The following is a 21,628-nucleotide window of genomic DNA, read 5'->3' as shown; positions in this document are numbered from 1 at the left end:
AGACTACCCTGTTGATGGCGCCTCTTTCAGTTAACTTGTCTCTTCTTTTCATCATGAGTGAAGGAGACTGAGAGTAAATCATTTTAGACTACAAGAATCAGTTTTACTGCCATTCTACTGTAAAGTCCACTGTAGTAAGTGTTGTTATATTAGTGTTTCCCTTTATATAGTGTGTTTCTCTTGGTAATTAAACTTTTCTAAAAAGTTATTTCATTAGTAAATCCATTTATTTAGCATTTTTCTGCTTTGTTATTTACTTTTTAATAAATATATATATATATATATATATATATATATATATATATATATATATATATATATATATATATATATATATATATATATATATATATATGCTGTGTGGGGATGCTGTGCCATAGTTCAACCCCCTTTATCTAAATAGTTTGGTTTACTTTCCTTCCTGTGAATCAGTGAAATATCATAGTGAAAGTAAAGTTAAAAGGATTTAATTACAGACTGCATTTTACAATAATACAGTTGAATACATGCGGTTTATTTCTTCTGTGTGCAGCCATAGCTACAAATCACCACTGGTTAAATTTCTTACTTTGTTCTCATTGCCATTGGAAATGTAGTTTTAATTTTCTGTGATGTATAATTCACAAGACATGCACAATTTATTTCTTGAATTATCCAATATGCACCTGGATTTTTTTTACCCCCCTCTTGCCTCTTTATTGCCCCAAAAGACTGAAGTGAATGCCCGCCCCTGTTGAAGCGCAGTATGCCTTCTCTCTGAGATCCTGCCTGCTGTTGCCCTCTTGTTTGCCCCCACAGAGACCCTCCAGAGCACAGGAGGCCTGTGCGTGTCCACCCGGCGCTCCTGAGCCTGCGTGTCCTTACGGGAGCCGCTTGACCTTCCGGAGACGCGCTCCCTCCGCCGGCTGTCCACCGCGCATGTTTGCGCGCGGCTCATCATGTGATGCTCGGTGGTTTATCGGGGCAATTGTCGGCCCAGCAGCAGTGCGCGTGTGGACCGGGCTGCATGCGCAGGCTGCGCGCGTGCCTTCTGCCTGTTTAACTAACACGCGTGATTTGAAGCGCGTTTCAGCACCGGAGCTGTCCAGCAGCGACCGACGCGGCTGCCGCGTGAAAACCTGCGATGCTGCGCTCGCGCTGCTGAGACTCTCTCTCTCTCTCGCTCGCTCTCTTTCTCTCTCTCTCGCTCTCTCTCTCTCTCCCTCCCTCCCTCGCCCTCTCTCCTCTTCTCTCCCTCCTCGCTCCTCTCCTCCACACGCACAAAACGCTCTGTCATGGCGTCTTCCAACCATGTTACCCCCACCAACTGTAGCTGGTGGCCCATCTCAGCCATGGATGAAGACGGCAAAATCACAGATGGGGAGGAATGCGAGGAAGCGACGGCAGAGCCCAAACCCTTCAACAAAGACAGGCTGGTTTTGTACCACTGGACGCAGTCTTTCACCTCCCAGAAGGTAAAAAAAAAAGGAGAGCAGGGCTTGAAAATGGAGGTGGCTCCACTGTCTTTGCATGACATGAGACTACAGCGTGGATTCCCCCCCTCCTCCTGTGTGTGTGTGTCACGACCACAGCATGTATTTGTGCATGATTATCTGGCACTTATACCTCCGGAATATGAATATGATCCTGCAGCTGAGCACGCCTCCCGTGTGAGGCGTGTGGAAAAACGCTGCAGCATGGGGGGCTCGTTTCCTCGACATGTAGCAGGACTGCTGCCCAGTTTTCTCTCTCGTTTAGCGCATAAACCACCCCCTTCACATCTGCTCTGCTGCGATCTTTTTAAATCAAACCTGTTTTCTGGCCTCACTGCTGCCGATGGCGCGTGCAACCTATGTGCTCCCTGACACATGACATCCTAAATAATTGATTAGAATGATGTGCAAAACAAACCAAAGGCCACCCCCTCCCCTTTCTGCAGCGGAATCTCCCCGTGTGTTGTTTTTAAGCATCTCTCCATCACACCTTTGACTGTGTTGCAGGTAAATGACACGCATAGTTTATGTGTGCTTATTTGGGAGGAGCTTTCAGCCATTTATAGGTGTGGAAACACACATTGCTGTCATAGAGGGACAAGATATCATAGCTGCACATTATAGGAACATTCAGCATTTCCACATCAGTACTATTTTACCAACCTTTAAAAGCAGCAGAGTAATTTTCAGTCGTGTTGAGGAAATCACCCTGAGGTCTGACTGTACACTCACAGGCTCAAAGATCACAGATGAGTTTTTTAAGACTCTCCTGACAAGTTTTGGAGAGGTTATTTCAGTGGATTTGGTAGTATCTTGATTACATCCTGAGTATAATCAAACAACCGAAAACAGGGATGACACAAATCTGTGTTTTTGGAAAAGCTACTTATTCTCATCAGAGGGAAATGCTTGTAGAATAGAGCTACAACTGTTATTTACTCCATATATATTCTAACAGAGGGAGGAAAATGCACTAGAAAATGTTTACGTGCAGATTAAATACCCACTTAAGTGCAGTAACAGAGAGTAAATTGTTACTGTACTGTTTTTATTAGAAATGATTGCTTCTTGACAAACATGCAATTTTGATTCTTCTTTAGATCTTGTATTTACAGCAGAATTGATAATAAAGTTCACTTTGGCTTTGAATTTTGAAAATGTATTTTCTGCAGTAGCTACCTCCACTTTGAAGTGGAGTTTTTAGAAATACTGAAGGAGCTTCAAGACACGTTTTATTGGACCTGAAGTGGTGCAGTGAGGTGTGATGGAAAATTAATCCACATTTCCAAACACTTCTAAACATTACACAGACACAGAGTCCCCTAAAGACTCCACAAAACATTGTGTTGCTTGAAGTGCACCTGTTTACTAAAGACTTCAGAATTCCAATCATGAGTCGAATTTGTGTTTATGTAAATGTTTTAACTCACAGTTACAAAGACATAATTAGTATACATTAAATACATAGGAGGCACTCATGCAGGAGTGAGCTTTTAGCCAGCCTGAAAGGACAGCATGGTGACAAAATCCCATTGCATTGTGGGAATTATGGTTTTACAACTTGATCCACACTTTCAGATAAGTCATATTATGTAGAACTCTTTAGGTTTCTTTTTGTCTCTTGTGACTTCACCAAAAATATAGTAATATAGTACTTGCTGAGGTGCCACTTTATTATTGTTATTAATGTAAAAAAAAAATTAATAATAAAATAAAACCTCAGCTTAAACTTCTTGCAATTTCAGGCTTTGGATGTTGTTAGAAATGCACCAAAAAAAAAGAAAAATATATATATAGACCAATAAGTTACAGAAAAGGAACTGTTTAACCAGATAAACCTAATACCTAAGATAACACATGTTTTTTTTAATTAGATTGATAAAAAATATGTGTAGCATTTTCAAAGAAATCCAAAACTTAAAACTTTATATTTAAAATAAGTATCGTCTTTCCTTTTTTCTTGTCTCAATACCAGTCTGCGACGTCTGTTCCGTTCAGTGGCTGCACGGCAGAAACCACTGAGGTTTTTCAGTGATCTGTGATCTGGATATGATGAGTAATATCGGAAGAAACTCAACACTTGAGTCTGTCTGTCAGATGTGTGTTTGTGTGAACGAATGAAGAACAGCTGCTGTGCTTCATGTTGCCACCTGCCCTGTTTTTGAGAGGTAAATAAGTGCAGCAGCTTGTTAGAATGAATTTAAGTGCTTGTTCAAATGTTACTGCTTACATATAAGGAGTAAAATGACTGGCAACAAATATCTCAATGTAATCCTGATACTATGAGTGAGCCTGTGTTCTTCATGAAATAGCTACTCTGTTTTCAGGTTATGTTGCATGAATTAGTGGAAAAATGTTCCCTTTTTGACAAACATTGTCTGCATCCTTTGTCATTAAAAACACTAAAATTATTGAACTTGGAAGAAAATCAAAAAAGATTTTCTAATCAGACAAAAGAAGTTGTCCCAACAAGGACTCAGTTGCTGATTATTAGTTGAGAAAACGAATTAACAGTCAAAGCTCAGTGAGATTTTTTTTCTGAGTGTGTGTGTGTGTGTGTGTGTGTGTGTGTGTGTGTGTGTGTGTGTGTGTCTGTGTGTGTGTGTGTGTGTGTGTGTGTGTGTGTGTGCGCGTGTGTGCGCTTGCAGCACTTCTAGGATTATTTAAAAGCCTTTGTCATGAGATGCAGATGAACTAAAACATCGTCGCTGCACGCCACCCAGCGTGTAATCAGACAGCCACAGCACAGTGTTACTGTAGTGACAAATGCTTTCCCAGCATCCCTCCACTTCGCTGTGGACCATCTTCCACACCAAGCCATGGACGTTTTGTGTCTGATCGCTGGCTTGTGGCCACATCCGTCTGAACTGCTGATTGTCTTTCATCAGAGGGGGAAACACACCAAGGTCACTGTCATGATTATCACCTCAATTCTGAAGTGACTCCACTGATATGCACGAGTGTGTGTATCCATGAAGTCACTACAACCTATCTGCGTCGTGAAAACACACCAGCTTCAACTGTACAACAACCCTCTTGTGTTTTATTTTTTGCATTGTGTCTGTTGTGTGAGCTGATGCAGATTTAAATGGACTTTAAGAGTGAGCTTTTATGAGATTAAAAGGACATGCACAAGGCTGTCCACTCCACTGAATATTTAGTAACTCAAAGCTTAATTTGGTATTTTTAGTCCTCAAGTATAAAGACTTCAGCCTCAAGGCCCCACTGTCACCTCTGTCCTGGAGCCTGGGCAGCAAAACACTGGTGTAAGTTATTACTCAATTGCAAAAAACAGATATTTTTCACAGATATCCAGGGAGGAAAAATTATTCTGCAATAGCCTGGAAATATGAGACCTATTAGTCACTTTCACATTTTCTAACAAATTTAAATGCATTCTGTAGTTCTTCAATTCATCAGTCGAATTTGGAGTGTTTAAGGTAAAGTTTAAGGTAAAGTAAACATTTGTTTTATTTCCAAACCTATAAAATAAACCAATACAAAAAAACAAAACAAAAAATCAGTCATGAGATCATCATATTGATCGCTGCGTTGTGCTGCCGGTACTGGTTTTCAGAGTTAACTGAGTTAACCAGCTGGCTCCAGCCTGTACAGTCTTGTAGTGTTGTTGTCACCAGTGTTACAAGGTGAATTTGATATGGACTTAAATGTGAATTAATTTATTACACTTGGTTTGATTCACACCCACTTTATTTTGCTCCAGTCTAAAAGCTGCACTGAATGTCGTATTTTCATGACTAGAGTGACGTGAAAACCGTCATATTCTCACAGCTGTGATGGGAGTTTCCTTTAGCAGCTACTATTGCTGCAGCTTGTCAAACCACCTTTTCATTGTGAGCATAACACTTTTTGATATGTTCTGCACAGCTTTGTTTTAGGCTTTTGAACAGAGTGATTGAAACCCGTTCTACTTTATGTTGACACACTTTATGCCAGTGCTTTCATTGATATTATGCATGTTTCTGGGGAAGTTATTGGGCCGAATATCAAAGGGGCCTTGAATCAGAGTTTGACTCCTGTGTAGCTGTGATCGTTGACAATTTCTTACACCATGTTGAATCACTTTGTCCATGCAAAAGTCCATAATGGGCAATGGGAGCATTTTTAACTCAGACTTGCAGGCCAACCTACTGCGTTGCTTCACAGCAACCTTTTCCCTCGGCGCAGCCGTTGCAGCTTGTCCCAGAGAGCGAGTGGTGCGTTCAGGCTCAACCTGCTGTACATACATGGCGCGAAAACTCATTTTAGTCAAACTTGTGTGATCTGCCAAAGGGAGAATTTTTCTCTCTAAAATGACAGAGATGCTTTCTGCTGGGAGTATCAACAGGACAACTGAGTGATAATGAGGCAGGAGTCGATTTTCAAAGAGGCCATCAGATGTTCAGAGGATTATTTTACATATGTATATTCACCTCAGCGAGTTCCTGAGGAAACTCTGTTGGCATCTTTAATCTCTCCATGTGTCTTTTATAACATTTAAAGACTAACTTGTCCCTGTGACCGTACAGTCCGCATGCATCCAGCTCACATGAATGATGCATTGTGAGAAGATGTGATAACAGAAGAGACAGGTGGCGCTCTGTACAGCAGAGTTAACGGCACATTCAGAGCCCAGCCTCACTGGTCGATACAGCTCTGGCAGACCTGGAGGCCTGCAGGTCTGAGATTTACACCTTCAGCTGATGACACTGTAGCTCTGCTATCTTCTGATGGAGTAGATGCCCCTGTGCCGCGATAACAGCACGTCTGATCTCTGTTATAAGCCTAAGCTCCTCCTTATTTCATAAATATATCTGTTTAGCAATGTCTGGAAGAAACACTATTTCACAATGAGGCAACATCTGATTAATTCTCTGCACTCTGCAACAAAAAAAAAAAACTAAACATAAAACTAATAGAGGGTCTTTTCTGAGTGGAGTTTGAAAGAATGTCCTTGCTGTGTGCACATATGGTGTCTCCAGATACTCCAGTTCCCTCCCACAGTCCAGAAGCTCGTGCTGATTGGTGGCTCTAATAACGCTGGCTGGCTGGATGGAGGAACTAATGCTGTTTTTGATGCAAAGGGTGGTCACTCCAAAAGTCATTTCCTGTCTATTTATTCACTTTGCATTGTGTTAGGTGACAAAAATGAGTGATCAACACTTCTGTTTTTGAGTGTTCTGATTATGGAACATTTTGTTATTCTCGCCAAAAATCTGTGTTTTTGAAAGACTGCACAGATGTTTGGTGATGAACATTGTTGCCTCACAATAACAAAATCCCCGGGTTGTGTCTGTGATTGGCAACATTTTTTAGGTGGATTTTCACATTTTCAGTTTGGTTTGTAAGAAACACAAACACCTTTAATATTCCTGCACAGGGTTCTCATTTGTGCTTGCTGATTTTGGCAGATATTCGACAAAATGACATTTGGTATATATGCATATTGAGAGGGCTTTTAGCAGTGTGCCAATGTAAAGAATGCTGAAGGTGTGTGTTTCTACTGGGTGTTTCTAATGTGTGTGTTTTCTGAAGTGATTGACAAGGCAGCCTGTTAAGAGAGCATTTGGCTTTATTCTGCCAGTTGTCAGCCGAGATGGGCCGCAGCTCCCAGTGACCCCTCGTCTGATAGAGCAGATGTAGAAGACGGATGGATGAACAGTTTGAACCAGACAAGCCAAGAACTGGATGAGAGAGAGGGACGAGCTGATTGTCCATCCATCTTCTCTGCTGCTTTTATCCATATTGAGCTTGCTGGATCCGTTCCCACGGAGTGACTGTAGCCCCAGACGAAGGCACGGTTCACCTTGGACCAAGCCACCAAGAATATAAACGGAGAGACGTTGACATTCAAACGTACGGGCGTTTTAAGACTCATCATTTTACCTCGAATGTGTTTGGTCTGTGGAAGGAAAGCATAGGTAACCCCTGACCTCTGTTCTAACCTTTGCATGTCCTGCTAATGGTGTCTAGAGTCCTGTAGGAAGGTCGGTGTCAGGCCTCTATTATAAAAACCTCCTTCTCTGGGTCCTGGTTCCAGCCTCACGGCGTTTGAACCATATGTCTCATTACAATATAAGTCACTGGCACATCCAGCGAGGGAGGCGGCAAAGCATTACTGCGATTAAAATGAGTGTATATAGTCTGTGATCCATCACATTTGGCAAAGTTACAGGAGAGAATGTTTTTAGAGCAGGTTGAATCACATCGGGTTCACCGCCTCTTTGTCTCAGAGCTGATGTTCACTCTCTAATTTGAAATTTTGATGAAGACTCGGCCACTGTTTGAGCTTCTACTGAAGCCTTTTGCCCGATCTCTCTCTGAACTGGTGATAACGACACAGACACTTTATATTTCAAAGCTCTCCAGTGTCTCTCCCATCCACAGAGTCCAAGGCTGCTGGGCTCAAAATCAGCTGTCACTGCCTGACAATTGATATATTTTCAGACAGAAATGTAAAAAGTAGCTCCGAGCTTAAAGGAGTCCATGACAGTTGAGTCTCCAAAGCCGGTAGATTGAGACTCATTTAATTATTTACCATGTTAATCTATCAATGTTGTATGAATGTATTAATTATATACAGTAACTACTTTAAATTGGTCCATGTGCAGCTTACTGAAACTCACTGAGAGCTAACTGCAACCATGATGGTTCAATTCTGTCAAATTCAAATGCTGAGACAACATTCGCATCCTAGATACTGCCACTCACTGGGTGATGATGATGATGATGATGATGATGATGATGGATGAATTTGTGTATCTGCCAATTGGCATTGACTCTTTAGAATCCCAATGAAATGAATTAAGTCAATATTTCATAGATCCTCTCATTTTCTATAGTGGTTCGATCCATACTGGGAGGTAATAATAAATGAGCGAAATATTTCCATCCATCCATCTTCCATACAGCTTTAGCCAACTCAGGGTAGCAGGGAGCTTCAGCAGATCGCGGCTGAGTATTGGTGAAGGCGCCTTACACCCTGGACAGGTCAACGGTCCAAGCACGGAGAAGCGAACTCTCACACGACCCAGTCTATGGTGCAAGTTGGAGTGGCTGAAGTTGAAATGAGAGAGCAGCCAAATTTACTGTTTTCATCACTTTCGTACTTCAGTAAATTTCAGAATCAGCACTTTCTTACCTTTAGTTTGACAATGTGCCAGTCCAAAATACTTCGGAACTCCTTTGTAAGAACTTTCTATACTTGGCAGCTTGTTTGATTTTTTTTTTTTTCTGCTGTTGCAATCCTTGGCCACAGGTTACAGAGGGCATAGGTCATAAGAAGAAGGTGGCACAGAAATGGGAGGGCAAATAGTCCTTACCAGACCAGAAACAGACAATGAGGACCAACATACAACTTGCTATAGGAAATCCCCACTATTTTCACTATTTACTTTCATCAAATAAACATCGACTAAACTATAAATAGGCTGAACTGGAAGTTATGTTTTTGGGTCTGCGATGGTTCAGTCCTACTCCGACAGTGGAGTAATGACAACAACTGGACACTGCATCACTGAAAAACTCATTCAGTCCTCTCTTCACACAGCCATTAGTCTGATTCAGAGTTGTAAATAGGGTTGATTGTGTGCCATCTGTGAGTGTTTTAATATTTCTTTTTATTGGTGGCCATAATTTGCCCTTCAGTGATATTTGACATTCACAATCAGTACTAGTGTTTCTGTTTTTGACTAAGAATTTTTACTTCCTATTTAGAGATATGAATGTTTTTATTGTCATTCTATGGGGTGAAGTAGCTTCAACTGAATGGTGCATCCAAGCTTTTAAACACACATAAACTTCGATAAGTTGTAAAAATAAGTACTTTAGTAAATCAGGGATTCATTTCTGATTTACGGCACTGATAAACTGATACAGAACTGATAAAATGCATCTAAACTGAGTCTTGAACTGTTCTTAATTGCAGTCGTTTGTGTAAAGTTTTTCTTTTACTTCATGTGCTTCTTTCTTCTCCTGTATTACAAATCAGAATTAGTTTTTGGCGGCTCCGAACCAGCTGAAACATTTGGCATTATCACTCTGAGGTGACTCACATTGTATAATAGACCTGTTTCCACAGTGACTGCGTTATTGTGCGACACCTCAGCAGAAAAGCACCGAGATCTAAAACATTTGGCAGCTTTATTTAGAAATATTGGATTTACTGTTCGCTGGGGCTGCACTGATGGAGACGTATTAAACCTTTTCTCCCTCCTTCTTTGACATTACTGCTGCATTCATAGATTCCTTCCTGCTGTCCGACTCGGTGTAATTACTGTCCTTGTGTTACTAAATCATTCAGCTTTATGTCCTTTACACCATGTCGAGCCTCATTCAGCAAAATTCTCATTATAAAGGCTTGAATGTAGCACTTTATACCCCGAGTGTCATCTCAGTTCATTAATCTTCTTCCATGTAACGACTCTCTGAGGGCCTGGGTTATCCTTCATCACACTAGTAATGGAAGCCGGCATCCCTGCATGTATTTTGCCTGCACTTTAGCCGACCATTAAAAAAATCTCTTGAGGTTTCAACACAGCGCAAACATTTCAACCGTGGATGTTTGATGCCGTGAACTCAGAACTGAAGTTGTTTGCAAGTCGGATTTCATGTCAACATTTGGGTGATTTGTTGTTCAAGGTTTTTTTCTTTTTCTTTAGAGAAATAGATCATCAGACTGTTCATTTGAGTTAATTTACAATTGGGCTAACCGTGCCTTCTTTGTAATTGCAGGTACGCCTCATCATAAACGAGAAGGGTCTGGTCTGTGAGGAGAGGGACGTGAGCTTGCCGCTGCAGGAGCACAAGGAGCCCTGGTTCATGAGGCTGAACCTGGGGGAGGAGGTGCCCGTCTTCCTGCACGGAGACACCATCATCAGCGACTACAACCAGATCATAGACTACCTGGAGAAAAACTTCGTCGGAGGTACGGTGCAAGAATAAATCCGATTTTTTTTTCATGCTTTTCCTGATTCTAAAACTGTGGACTCAGTAACCTCTGGACTACAGTTTGCTGCAAAAAACAGCCGAACATCTTTCAGTAACCCTCATCGGCACATCGAAAGGACTGATTTTGTCCTGACAACACGAGGGCAACAAATTAAAGGGTTTACGTGTTTAATTATGAGTTTAATAGTTCTTATTCAGCAAAGGCTTTTGTGAACCCATTTGTTTGCCTTACATGTAAAACTATAGCAGGAAAAAGCTGAGGTGTGATTTTTTTTTTTTTTTTTTTTGGGACATGAAACCTCCAGTGTGCAGAGAAAATGTGTTCAAACCAGATCTAATGACGGAGAAGCTGTGAGGCTTTCTCTTACTTGGCATCCGGTTAGTTTGGTCAGCGTGAGAGCAGCTACCTTCTGCCAAAAGAGCGAGAGATGGCAAACATGCTGCTATTAGTAACACTAAATCACCACAAGGAAAGCTCCAGTAAACACTGCATTTTTCGCTTGGTATTTGGAAATTGAATAACTTTTCTAATGGACATACAAAAGTTACTTGAGCAGGCTTCATACCATAGGTTGGGGGGGATTTTCTGTTATGGTGGGCAGTTAATTTTCCTCAGAAAGCCGAGGCTGCGTGTGGAGTCTGCCTGGGCTTTGCTATGGAGTCTACAGTGCTGTATGTTTCACTCAAACAGTCCAAACACAAGCTTGTTAAGTTAAATGGTGACCCTGAATTTCTCTGAGAGATGCATTTGTGTGTAGTCGTCTGTCTTTGGTGAGTCTGTGTGCCTTTAACCCAGAGGCAACTGGTTCCAGTCTAGATATGAAACAAGACTATATTCAGAATGAATACATATGCAGAAGTATCAAGCTGTGTACAAGACCGTGTGAGAGGTTATAAAATCAAATAAAAACCAATTAAACAGAATAAATAAGGGCTGGAGATTGCACAGATGGATGGATGGATGGATGTTCTGCAACAGCTTTTCCACATAATATTGTATAATACACATGAAGTTGCGTTCTTCCTTCCTCCCCTTGTTGCTAAGCTGCGGAGCGTCTGAAACTCAGGCCCCATTTTCCCAAGTTTGTGAATCTGGAGAAACACAAACAATGGGATGCTGTCGGAGGCCATCTGTCGTCAGAGTGTGTCAGTGTGTACTGTACTGTGAAAGTCATCGCAGCGACGTCTTTGCACCAATGTCACCGAGATGAACTCCTCCTGATTAGATTAGACGAAATTGGAACCGTCCCCGGCGGACGGAGGAGGAATGTGTGGCAGCGAGACGCAAACATGAGAGATAATGAAAAGACTGAGCTCCAAATTGACACTAAAACATCGAGTGTGATGAATATATAAATGATGGGCAGCTCTTCGGCGGTGATGGGGATGATACAGAGTCGAGATGTGAGGCAGTGACTCAGGCAGTTCCAAGAAGGAGGAGACATTCGGGCGCGCACGCTGGACCGCGTTAGCTGTGTGTTGTTGTACTATCTGTGGGCGTCCTATAGGAGCATCAGCTGAGACGTTATGTAACAAGCTGTGGGACTGGGAGAAGCCTGAGGGATGCTGGCTAATAACAGGAAAAAAAAACTCCATGGAATTACTGTAGTTAAGTCAGTGGTCACATGTGCAGAGCAGCGAAGCTTGAAACTCCGATTCCAGCAGAAGAAGATCTGGTTCACTGCTCACTCAGTAGGCCGACACTTCAGTGTGGTTTACTTTCTCTTTCATTCGTTTTGTTTTAGGAGTGGTGGTTTCATTAGTTTGTCTTAGATGTGATTACAGTTCTACTCTTGTAAGTTACAACTAATTGGAAGCGACGCGTGGCTCACAGGCTGCAAAGTGGTGCAGTGGTTAGCGCTTTACCCTCACGGCGAGAACATCCCCGACTCCAGTCAAAACTCCGGGGCTTTTCTGTGTGGAGATCACCCAGGTGTGGGTGGCTGGGTTTTATATAGGTATCCTTCAACGTTCAAAAACACGGTGGCTCTACGTGGGTTTAGGTGTGTCTCTCTGTGTGATTGACAGGTGATCTGTCTCAGGCTGCTTTCACATCTCCCGTAAAGCAGGCTGAATAGATTAACATTCTGTCTGCATGCTTTTCGCATGCACAAATGAAAAAAATAATATTTAAATGAGCATAGTAAGTGCAGTAGGACATGTTTACAGGAGAATGGTGTACATGTGCATTAATATGTTCACATAAACTTCCAGTATTTTGCACATCTGCTACATATATGTTGATATTCTACATTCATGAAGGGAAATGCACCAAATGGACAGTGTGTGTTATTTCGCACCTCTTTCAGACACAATCCTTTAGCTTTCACACGTGTGGGCCCAACATCACGCCTGCTCCCATTTTGATATGCACAAGTCTCTGGTAGATCAGGCTCATCGTGACATGGGATTGCCTCAAGCATTCTTTACCATTGGTTGGATAAAGTGGGACAGAAGATGCTTGTTGTCATGCTTCCATAAGAAACTGTGAAATAGGAACACTTTGACTTCCAAGTGAAAAAAAATACATCCAACTGCTGTTAGGGATGGGAAACTTTGAAGAGTATAGAATAGAAAATCTGACCTCACTCAGACTTCACTGTAAATAAGAAATATTTCTTAACATGCCTTTTGTGAAATTACCCTTAGTATACTTGAAAGTTTATAAAAAAAAGCAACTGTTCCTTATGTGTAGAAATGCAGTATGTAAGTAATATTGACCTATTGACAATAGCATACGGTAGGTATATCTCTTTGTCTGCGGTTGCCAGTTTTTTTTCTTCTTCTTTTTTTGTCGGTAAGCTGTAGACACAACTTTGAGGGACTTTGTGGGACTAGTTTGTTATAGAAGATAACTTTCAAAGAACACAATGCAATGGAAAGTCACAGAGTGAATTCTAACTTTGCTCTCTCTTGTCAGATAGGAATGACTTTTAGTGTTTTGTTTCCGAACCAAAGTCTCCTTCAGTTGTTCCTGCCTTCCATCCATCCACGTTTTACAATGCTTTGTCCAGCTTAAGCTTGCAGAGCATGAGTCCAGCTGACAGTGGATGAAGCCAGACACACATTTACCCCTTTTTTTGGTTATATTTTGTGAATGCATTCTGATGAGGCTGTCTGTAGCAGTGATCCTACAAGGGGTTTGTTGTTTGTAACAGCGTTGTTGTTTTTTGAACACATCCTGTCCTGACATGCTTCTATAAAAAAATGGCAATAAAGTCATGTTGAGGTTGTTTTTACGTTTTTAAAAAATATAAATCTTTTAAGCAGAGACTCTTTCTCTGCATTGGAATCTCTAATGGATGCTGGCATTGTGGGCTGCAGCTGGCCAGGAAAGTGCAGATGTCTGAGAAAAGAGAGTCATATAGTACAGAGCAGCGTGGCGCCAACTCACACAACTTTACTGTGCTGTTCAGACTCAGCACAACTAAAGTGCTTCATCAATTGATGTTAATCAAAGGAAATGTCAGATTCAATTCCTCCCATTCTCTCTCAAGATCATATAACTGTCCGCATGCCCGTGTATATGCAACTGTCCTTGTTGACGTACTCTCCTGACCGGAGCGCTGCGGCAGACCACCGAGAGGACCACCGAACGCTGATCCTGGCTGTGATTACTCAGCTTTCTGGAGCCCGGCCAGAGGCGGCTCCACCCTCCTCCAGCTCGCCCATCGGCTCAAACGTCCTCCGGCGGCCATCTAACTACCTCTGTTTTGTCAGCGACGTCTTCTCTGCGCGTGTCTGGCTGTGACCCTGCAGACAGATAAAAGCCGGCGCTCTCTGAGCTCAAACTCAGCAGCAGGTCATTAAGTTGGACTCCGTCCCTCCGAGCCACATGGCGCCGAGCCAGCCACCAGAATTAGGACATAAAATGAAAAAAAAAAGAAAGCTTTTCTCTGTAGTGAAACTTTATAAAGCGCCTAACTAGGAAGACAAAAACATGTCTTTTATTGCCTAAAAAAATTGTAACCACTGTTTCAAATAATGTCTTATAATATGAGAGACACTGGAAAGTCCAGCATTCACTTTAAAATGTCTGCTGTGGCTGAGATAAAGTGTGTGTCGGGTGAAAGTTGTTGTTGGAGCTCTGTGAGCAGAGGCACGTCCAACACACACGCAAAACCTCTTCCAAATGAATATTTCAGCATTTTTGGCAAAAGCAGATGTTCATCCAGTGATTTAGCAGCAGTAGTTAGTTGCTATGCTGTTTTATATCAGGTGCACGTGGAGCTGGAGCCTGATTATCTCAGCATGAAGATAAAAGATGGAGAACTGGTCTGCATCTGTGCAAGACAATCTGCTTAACAATTCATCACAGTAACTATTGAAATACTGTAGTAGTAGAAGCCAGATATCATCGTAACAACAACAACAACAAATAATTACAATCTGGCACATTTCTTGTAAGAAAGTATGCAGTCTTTCTCTTTTTTTAATTCAGGTTTTCTGCAAGTTTCAAAAATATAACCTGGAAAATGGTTTGAAACCTGTTTATGCTGCAGCTGTTGAGGATTGTTTACGGTGCCATTCTGGAGTTTTATTTTATTTATTTGTTTTAACATAGGCTGCAAGGACAGAGGATAAAACACCCCAGAGGTACATGATCAATAGCTGCATATATTAGAGCGAAGGTATCAAACTCAGAGGGCACAAACATCCTCTTTCGCCAAGACATGTCTACATTTAACATCTAGTGTCCGAGGATTTTAAAAATCAATAAGAACTGAACTGCGTCTCTCAGGTGATCATCCTGGTCTCAGGCTCATCCATCACTTCTCCCGGCAGACACCCGTGACACCTTCGGTTTAAGTTCCTTCAGTCATTACAGTCGGGACTTAACATCTTGTATGTACGGCACCCTTTTAATATGCGAAAGTTTTCCTGATAGATTAACAAAGTCATCATCTTTGGACACAATAGGGACTGATGTGATTTTTTTCAACCACTTTTCTCCCCGTTTTCCATATTATTCAATGCATATCTCACAATTTCTGCTGGTTCAACGGAGTTCTCATTAAACAGATCAGAACGGTACACAAGTGCTATTGATCTCCTCTCTAAAATATCAAAATGATAAATGAAGTGCTTTCTCCAATCTGTCTAAATGTGCTTTTAATCAGTGGCCAGTGGGGGATCAATGCAACACACTCAGTAAAACTCAGCCTGTGTTTTTGCCCTTTTTAAAAGTCCTTGAATTTCCTCTGGTGATGTTTTAGTAAGAGAAGAGAGAGTTTCTCTTCAATCAGCCTCGCCGTGCTCCTGGAGATGTTTCTTCAGACGGGTTCAGTGTTGTTTGAATGTCAGGCTTTGTGAGACGCGAGCGGCAGTGTGTTCCCGTCTCGGCCGTTACCAGGTTACCGTGCTGCCCGCCTGGCTGGTGGAGCAGGGATAACGCTGCTATTTTTGGGTTTTTGTTGCAGGACGACAGTTTGCTTAGAGATCTCAGGTGTTAACGTTTCTTGCGCCATCTCAAGAACTGATTTCATTGTTGTGTCTCTGAATCTGTTTTGTCTGTTATTTTATTTATTTATTTTTTTTTTGCATGTCGGTCACTCGTGCAGACACGGTGGCTCAGCTGATCCCCGATGCAGACTCGCCTCTCCACGACCGAGTGCAGCAGTACCGGCAGCTCCTGGACGGGCTGCCCATGGACGCTTACACGCATGGCTGCATCCTCCATCCAGAGCTCACCACCGACTCTATGATCCCAAAGTACGCCACCGCAGAAATACGTAGTAAGTGAAGCCAGCTCACTGCACCGTGTAGGCATGAATGTTTGCATCTCTGCAATTCATCTGTTTTACTCTGAGTTTGCCTGGATTTATTTTTGGTTTTATAGTTGTGGATTTGTCCAAAAGCGTGCAATGAGTGAGTGCTTCATTCAGTATATGGAAGTTCTTCAATACTACTCTCTGAGGATGGAAATGTGCAGAAGTTCCTGGCTCGACTGTAACGACTTACATTTGGACACAAAGCTCTAGTTCTCTGATTTCTGTTAGTTTTCTGGGGTAAATTCATGCTGATGCAAGTCAAATCCTGTCAGCAGTGGCAGAATATGAAGATAAAGGTTAAAGAACTAGTAAGCTTGAGTAAGCTTATGGTTTTATACAATACAAAGAACCTAGAAATAAGAGATGAAAAGCTTAATTTCTCCTAAATGGGTGACAGTAAAGATGAAAGCATGATGCAAAAATAATATATGTTTGACTGAAACACAATGCTTTGCAGTTCTTGCTCTTCCAGAAAAAGTAATTAAAATAAATGAGCTTCATCAGTTAACTTCGATGAATTAAATGTAATGATGAACTGACTGTAATGTCATCTTTTTGTATTAAAACATACAGGAAAACTGCATTCTAGACAGCAGACTTTAGTGTGCGTTCAGAGTTAATTGTTTCACTGTCAGTGTTGGAGAGGTCTCAGCTCTGCTTTACTGACGACTTCATACATTTTGTTTAAGTCTGGTCTACTGGTAAAGTCAGTGTTTTCAAGTCATCACGAATGAAAGTAACTATTGACTTTTCTAAAAGTCACTAAATCACATCATAGTTTTTTTTTATTTATATTTTTTTTATTTTTAGCCATATGTGTAGACCTGGAATCTATTGTATAATCAGAAACACTGCTGAGGAGGCTCCACCAGTGGCTTTGATCGATTCAAAACGTTGGTGGAAAAGCCAAAACAAACTGGATGAAGTAGCTTCAATAATTTTGTCCTCCTCAATCAAACAGAAAGGGGATGAATAAATGAAGGATCCAATCACATCCTGAGTATAATTAACAACGTTAACAGTTTAGTGTTGGCAAATACATGTTGAAATACCACATGTTGAAATGGACATTTTACTGTGAGGCAAACCACTGCAGCACTGTGCCGCCTGGTTGGGATGCGGTGTAGCACAAAATAACAAACTGCTTTCAGGAAAGGCAGTCAGCTGATCTGTTAAGGGCCTCAAAATAAGATACAGATGAGTAAAAAACAAGAAAACAACAGAGCTCAGGTATTACGAAAGCAAAGCTATCTGTCTTGCAGCATTTTCGTCATCATCAGAAACCAGATCCTCATTTTTATGCGTACAGTGCGATTATCACAGTGAGATTTGACTGAAGTCCTCGCTGAAAATCCTGAAGGCAGCAGTCTGAGCGGCTGTTTGGTTTATAGTGGCAGATACGATCAGGCCGACCAGTGTTGAGCTGTGGGGCTCCTTTCACGGGGTCATGGTGTGTGAATCAAAGCAACAGACGGGGAAACTTCCTCAGGAGAATTCATTAACCAGTTAAACTCAGTGAGAGTGTTGCACCACATAATCAGCCCGGTGGAGAATCTGATGAAAAGCTCAGAGTGCAAAACCTGTTTCAGTTGCTGAAGAGATCGATTTTAATAAAATTTAATTAAACTTAGTCTACCTCTGGCACTGAGGTGCAGTGGGTTGCACCGTCACCTCAGAGCAACGAAGTCCAGATTGTATTATATTTTATATATTTTTACAGTATTGTATATTTGTGAGGCAGCTACAAAACAGGCCACTTTATTTTTTCAAACACTTAAATGACTATTTTTGTCTTGTCTCTTCACTATGCTGTTTGGTCATTTTCAACAAACTTGTTCTTGTCTATAGAGAGTAAAATTAGTCTACTTAAAGTCTGAAAATAATCTTTTAGATACACAGTTCGTGCTAATATTATTCCATTGCCAGAAGAATGTTCACGTTCATATTAATTTCTTATGTTGTAAGAAGTGTCGTATGTTAATGTTACTTCAATGTATTTAAGATTATCAAATCTTATTCTACCTTTAAGCAGTTGGTCAGGATTAATTCATTAATTTTTCATATCTAATCTCATCTAATTGCTTAATTGTGTCTCTCCGCCTCAAACACAGTCAGCCTTTCTCTGACGAGTCTCAGAAAAAAAAAAAGAAAAAAAAAAAGATCCAGCGACAGACCAGATTTACCGTATTTTGTGGGTGTTGTGTTTGAAGACGGCGATCACGGTGAATCTCTTGGTCGGTCCCGAGCAGAGAGCGGGGAGGATGTTTGGACATGAAGCAGGCCTCTGGGCAGTCTGAGAAATCCTCAGAGGATTAAATGTGTTGGTCTCTCTGCAGTGTCTGCCCTGTCAGCAGCGAAGCTGTCAGAAAAACTGTGTCTCAAATACTGCCTAAAGAACAGTGTGTGTGTGTGTGTGTGTGTGTGTGTGTGTTTTAGGACATTTGGCCAATGCTGCAACGGAGTTGATGAAGTTGGACCATGAGGAGCCTCAGCTGACAGAACCGTACCTTTCCAAGCAGAAGAAGCTCATGGTCAGAACCATCAACCGTGCTCACACTCGTCAAACCATCGTCTGCAACTGAAACTTCGTCTTTGCAAATGATCCTTTTTACCTCTTGCAGCAATACTTTAGCGTGCACAGATCCGTCTCTACTCTTTATTCTCCTCACTCGGTCTCACGGTCACAGCCGGAGTCAAGCTGCACACTGCTTTCTGCTCTTAGCGTCTGCTGAGCAGCTGTAAACATTTCCATCTCCGACACTGAAAGCTTTCCCTGTAGGTCTCTGAAAGTTTTAGTCAAAAGAAGCAAAAAAGCTAAACATTTTCTAATAATGCTGCTTCATAATTATTTTTTCACAATTCACAGTAATAAGCTTTGCTGTATGCTTGAGATGCTTGAAAGCTAATTTGAATTTCAATAAAGATTTAATTTGGTCTTAAATATATGGAACAGAAGGTTGTTTCACAAGAAACATAGGATATCAACATGAAATATTAACATAAAACCCCAACACTGAGCTGTATTAATGGACTTTAAACCCTAGAAATCGTCTTTATAGTTTCACCATTATTATCTAGAAGTTAAAATAGTTCAGCAACAAATGATCTTTCAACTACAGCTTAAAGCAAAATATACTCGATGTCAGACAAATGTATTCATTTTAGAGTAAATCTTTAGACTTCTGCTGTCGGTGTGTGATCGGTGACAGCCCTGCTTTGCTATTTAACACATTTATGACATCATGCATGTTTTTGAAATCACCATCAGGATACATTTAAAATTCATGATCTTTTCACATTTTGCAGGCAAAAATCTTGGACCACGACAACGTGAACTACTTGAAGAAAATTCTGGGGGAGTTAGCCATGGTTTTAGATCAAGTGGAAGCGGAACTGGAGAAAAGAAAACTAGAGTATCAAGGTATGTCTGAAGTACGTTAAAAAACAACACGCTCGGAACATTTCCTGTGCTGTTGCTGATCTCTGCTTTGCCTCGCAGGTCAGAAGTGTGAGCTGTGGCTTTGTGGACCTGAATTTACGCTAGCTGATATCTGCCTCGGAGCCTTGTTGCACAGGCTCAAGTTCTTGGGACTTTCTAAGAAATACTGGGAGGACGGCAGCCGGCCCAACCTGCAGTCCTTTTTCCTGCGCGTGCAAAAACGCTACGCTTTTCGCAAGGTGTTGGGCGACATCCACACGACCCTCCTGTCGGCGGTCCTACCCAACGCCTTCCGGATGGTAAAAAAGAAGCCGCCGTCCTTCTTCGGGGCCTCTTTTCTCATGGGCTCGCTGGGCGGGATGGGCTACTTCGCCTACTGGTTTTTAAAAAAGAAATACATGTAGTGAATGCCCTCCCGTTGTGTTATTTGTCTGTGTATTTGTGTGATGTTTCAACTTTTCTGTAATGTTTTATGACTGCAGGAAAAAACATAATGAATCTATATAGAGAACACTATTACTTACCTGGGTGAACAAAGAAATATTAAAACATTCCATAATAAGAGATTCTTGACAGCACACTTTCTGGTGATCAAGGCCTTCACGGAGTTTCGTTTTCTGGAAACTTGCAGCTGTTGCGCGCGCAAGTTCTCGTTTTCATTTTGTTGGAGGCATGCATCGGGTCCTTTACACTGAAATCTTAAAGTAGAAACCCAGATCAAACTTTAAACACTGTAACACCGACAGGGGTTGAACTGACCTCCGCATGCCACTATTATAGTCATTATTCATACCTGCTCTTCACTCCTCCACCGGCCTGAGGTTCACCCAGTGGGAACCACAGGACTGTACACATGACAAATACTTAATAAGTGCTGTGCTGCCAGAAACTGCCAGATGATCTATTGAAAGGACGGAGGCTAACTTTAAATGAATGATTTGACCTTTTGGGGAATCGTCTTTGTAGGTTTCCTTCTGAGGTGTGGATGAGAGGATCGGTATCATCTTAAACATGACACCAGCTCCTGAAAACAAGGCCGAACGTCGACGCGGACGTTCATCAGAGACAGTTTAGTCGGTTTAAAAGGTTCTGCATCAACTGCAGAACAGAACGACTGTGGCAGGAGCCTAATAAAACAGTATCCTCAGCAGCTGTTGGGATTCATAGGCAATAAGAACTCTTTTTGTGCTTGTTAGAAGCTTTTAATTCATTATATCCATTCATTCTTTGCACATAGTCCACAGATGTCTCTATTATGGATTTGCACGGAAACTATTTTCTCATTTTAGATTGTCTCTGTTACACCTACTTTAAAAAGAGGTGTGCGGCTCGTTCTTCCGATGGATGTGGCACCATTTTTACAGGAAAGAAACCTAAAATAATTAAGGCAAATTTAACAGTAATGGGTCATGTGGCCAAGTAGGATCTTTCCATCTCAGAAATAATCAACACTGGTTAAACTTTTAATAAAACTTCGGAAAGCTTTTTACTTTGTACTTATACTGTTTGTGTTTTTATGATAAAACACAACCTAAACAGAGCATGAGCTCCACACAACAACAAAAAACAGCTGAGCTTCATAGTAACTCATTAGGAAAATTCTACAAATATATTATATTTTGTAATATAATATAGTTTATATTTTGGGTTTTTTCTGCAAGCAGCTGAACATGAGTGGAACTCAGACTTGATGAAGAGGGATCGTTTACTTTCACCCATTCTGCTTCGCTGGTGAACTTGTTTTTTCCTCGTAGCAGGAGCCGCAGTGTCGATCTAATCATCCAACCGCTCAGAAATAAGGAAACACGACATGGGACTAACATAGCAGCACATGATGCGTGTGTGTGTGTTTATCTCAGTTTGAGTGTGCACAATGATATTTGTGTCTGCAAGGTTTAGATTTGTGTGTTACACAGATTACAAAGAGTGTAGTAAAACTTGTATGTGCATCGACAATGACCTGTAAATATCTCCGAGCAATCAATCAGTCGACTCAT

General features: G+C 41.4%; 1 protein-coding gene across 1 annotated transcript; it reads left to right on the top strand.

Moving 5' to 3' along the window:
- The first annotated feature begins 1,208 nt into the window (after positions 1-1,208).
- Positions 1,209-20,650, top strand: gdap1l1 (ganglioside induced differentiation associated protein 1-like 1). The gene is made up of 6 exons (XM_030119564.1): positions 1,209-1,454; positions 10,206-10,398; positions 15,983-16,156; positions 18,629-18,723; positions 19,499-19,613; positions 19,692-20,650. The coding sequence occupies exons 1-6, from the start codon at positions 1,275-1,277 to the stop codon at positions 20,033-20,035; spliced, it is 1,101 nt and encodes a 366-aa protein (XP_029975424.1). The 5' UTR covers positions 1,209-1,274; the 3' UTR covers positions 20,036-20,650.
- The last annotated feature ends 978 nt before the right edge of the window (positions 20,651-21,628 follow it).

Source organism: Salarias fasciatus, chromosome 20 (assembly GCF_902148845.1).
Source record: "Salarias fasciatus chromosome 20, fSalaFa1.1, whole genome shotgun sequence".
Lineage (NCBI taxonomy): Eukaryota > Metazoa > Chordata > Actinopteri > Blenniiformes > Blenniidae > Salarias > Salarias fasciatus.
Note: the sequence above shows the minus strand (reverse complement) of the source record. Positions and strands in the feature narration are given on the sequence as shown.

Coding starts and splice junctions, on each gene's coding strand:
- gdap1l1 (XM_030119564.1), top strand. CDS start 1,275: ATGGCGTCTTCCAACCATGTTACCCCCACCAACTGTAGCTGGTGGCCC. Junction 1,455..10,205: donor AGTCTTTCACCTCCCAGAAG/GTAAAAAAAAAA, acceptor TTGTAATTGCAG/GTACGCCTCATCATAAACGA. Junction 16,157..18,628: donor CGCCACCGCAGAAATACGTA/GTAAGTGAAGCC, acceptor TGTGTGTTTTAG/GACATTTGGCCAATGCTGCA.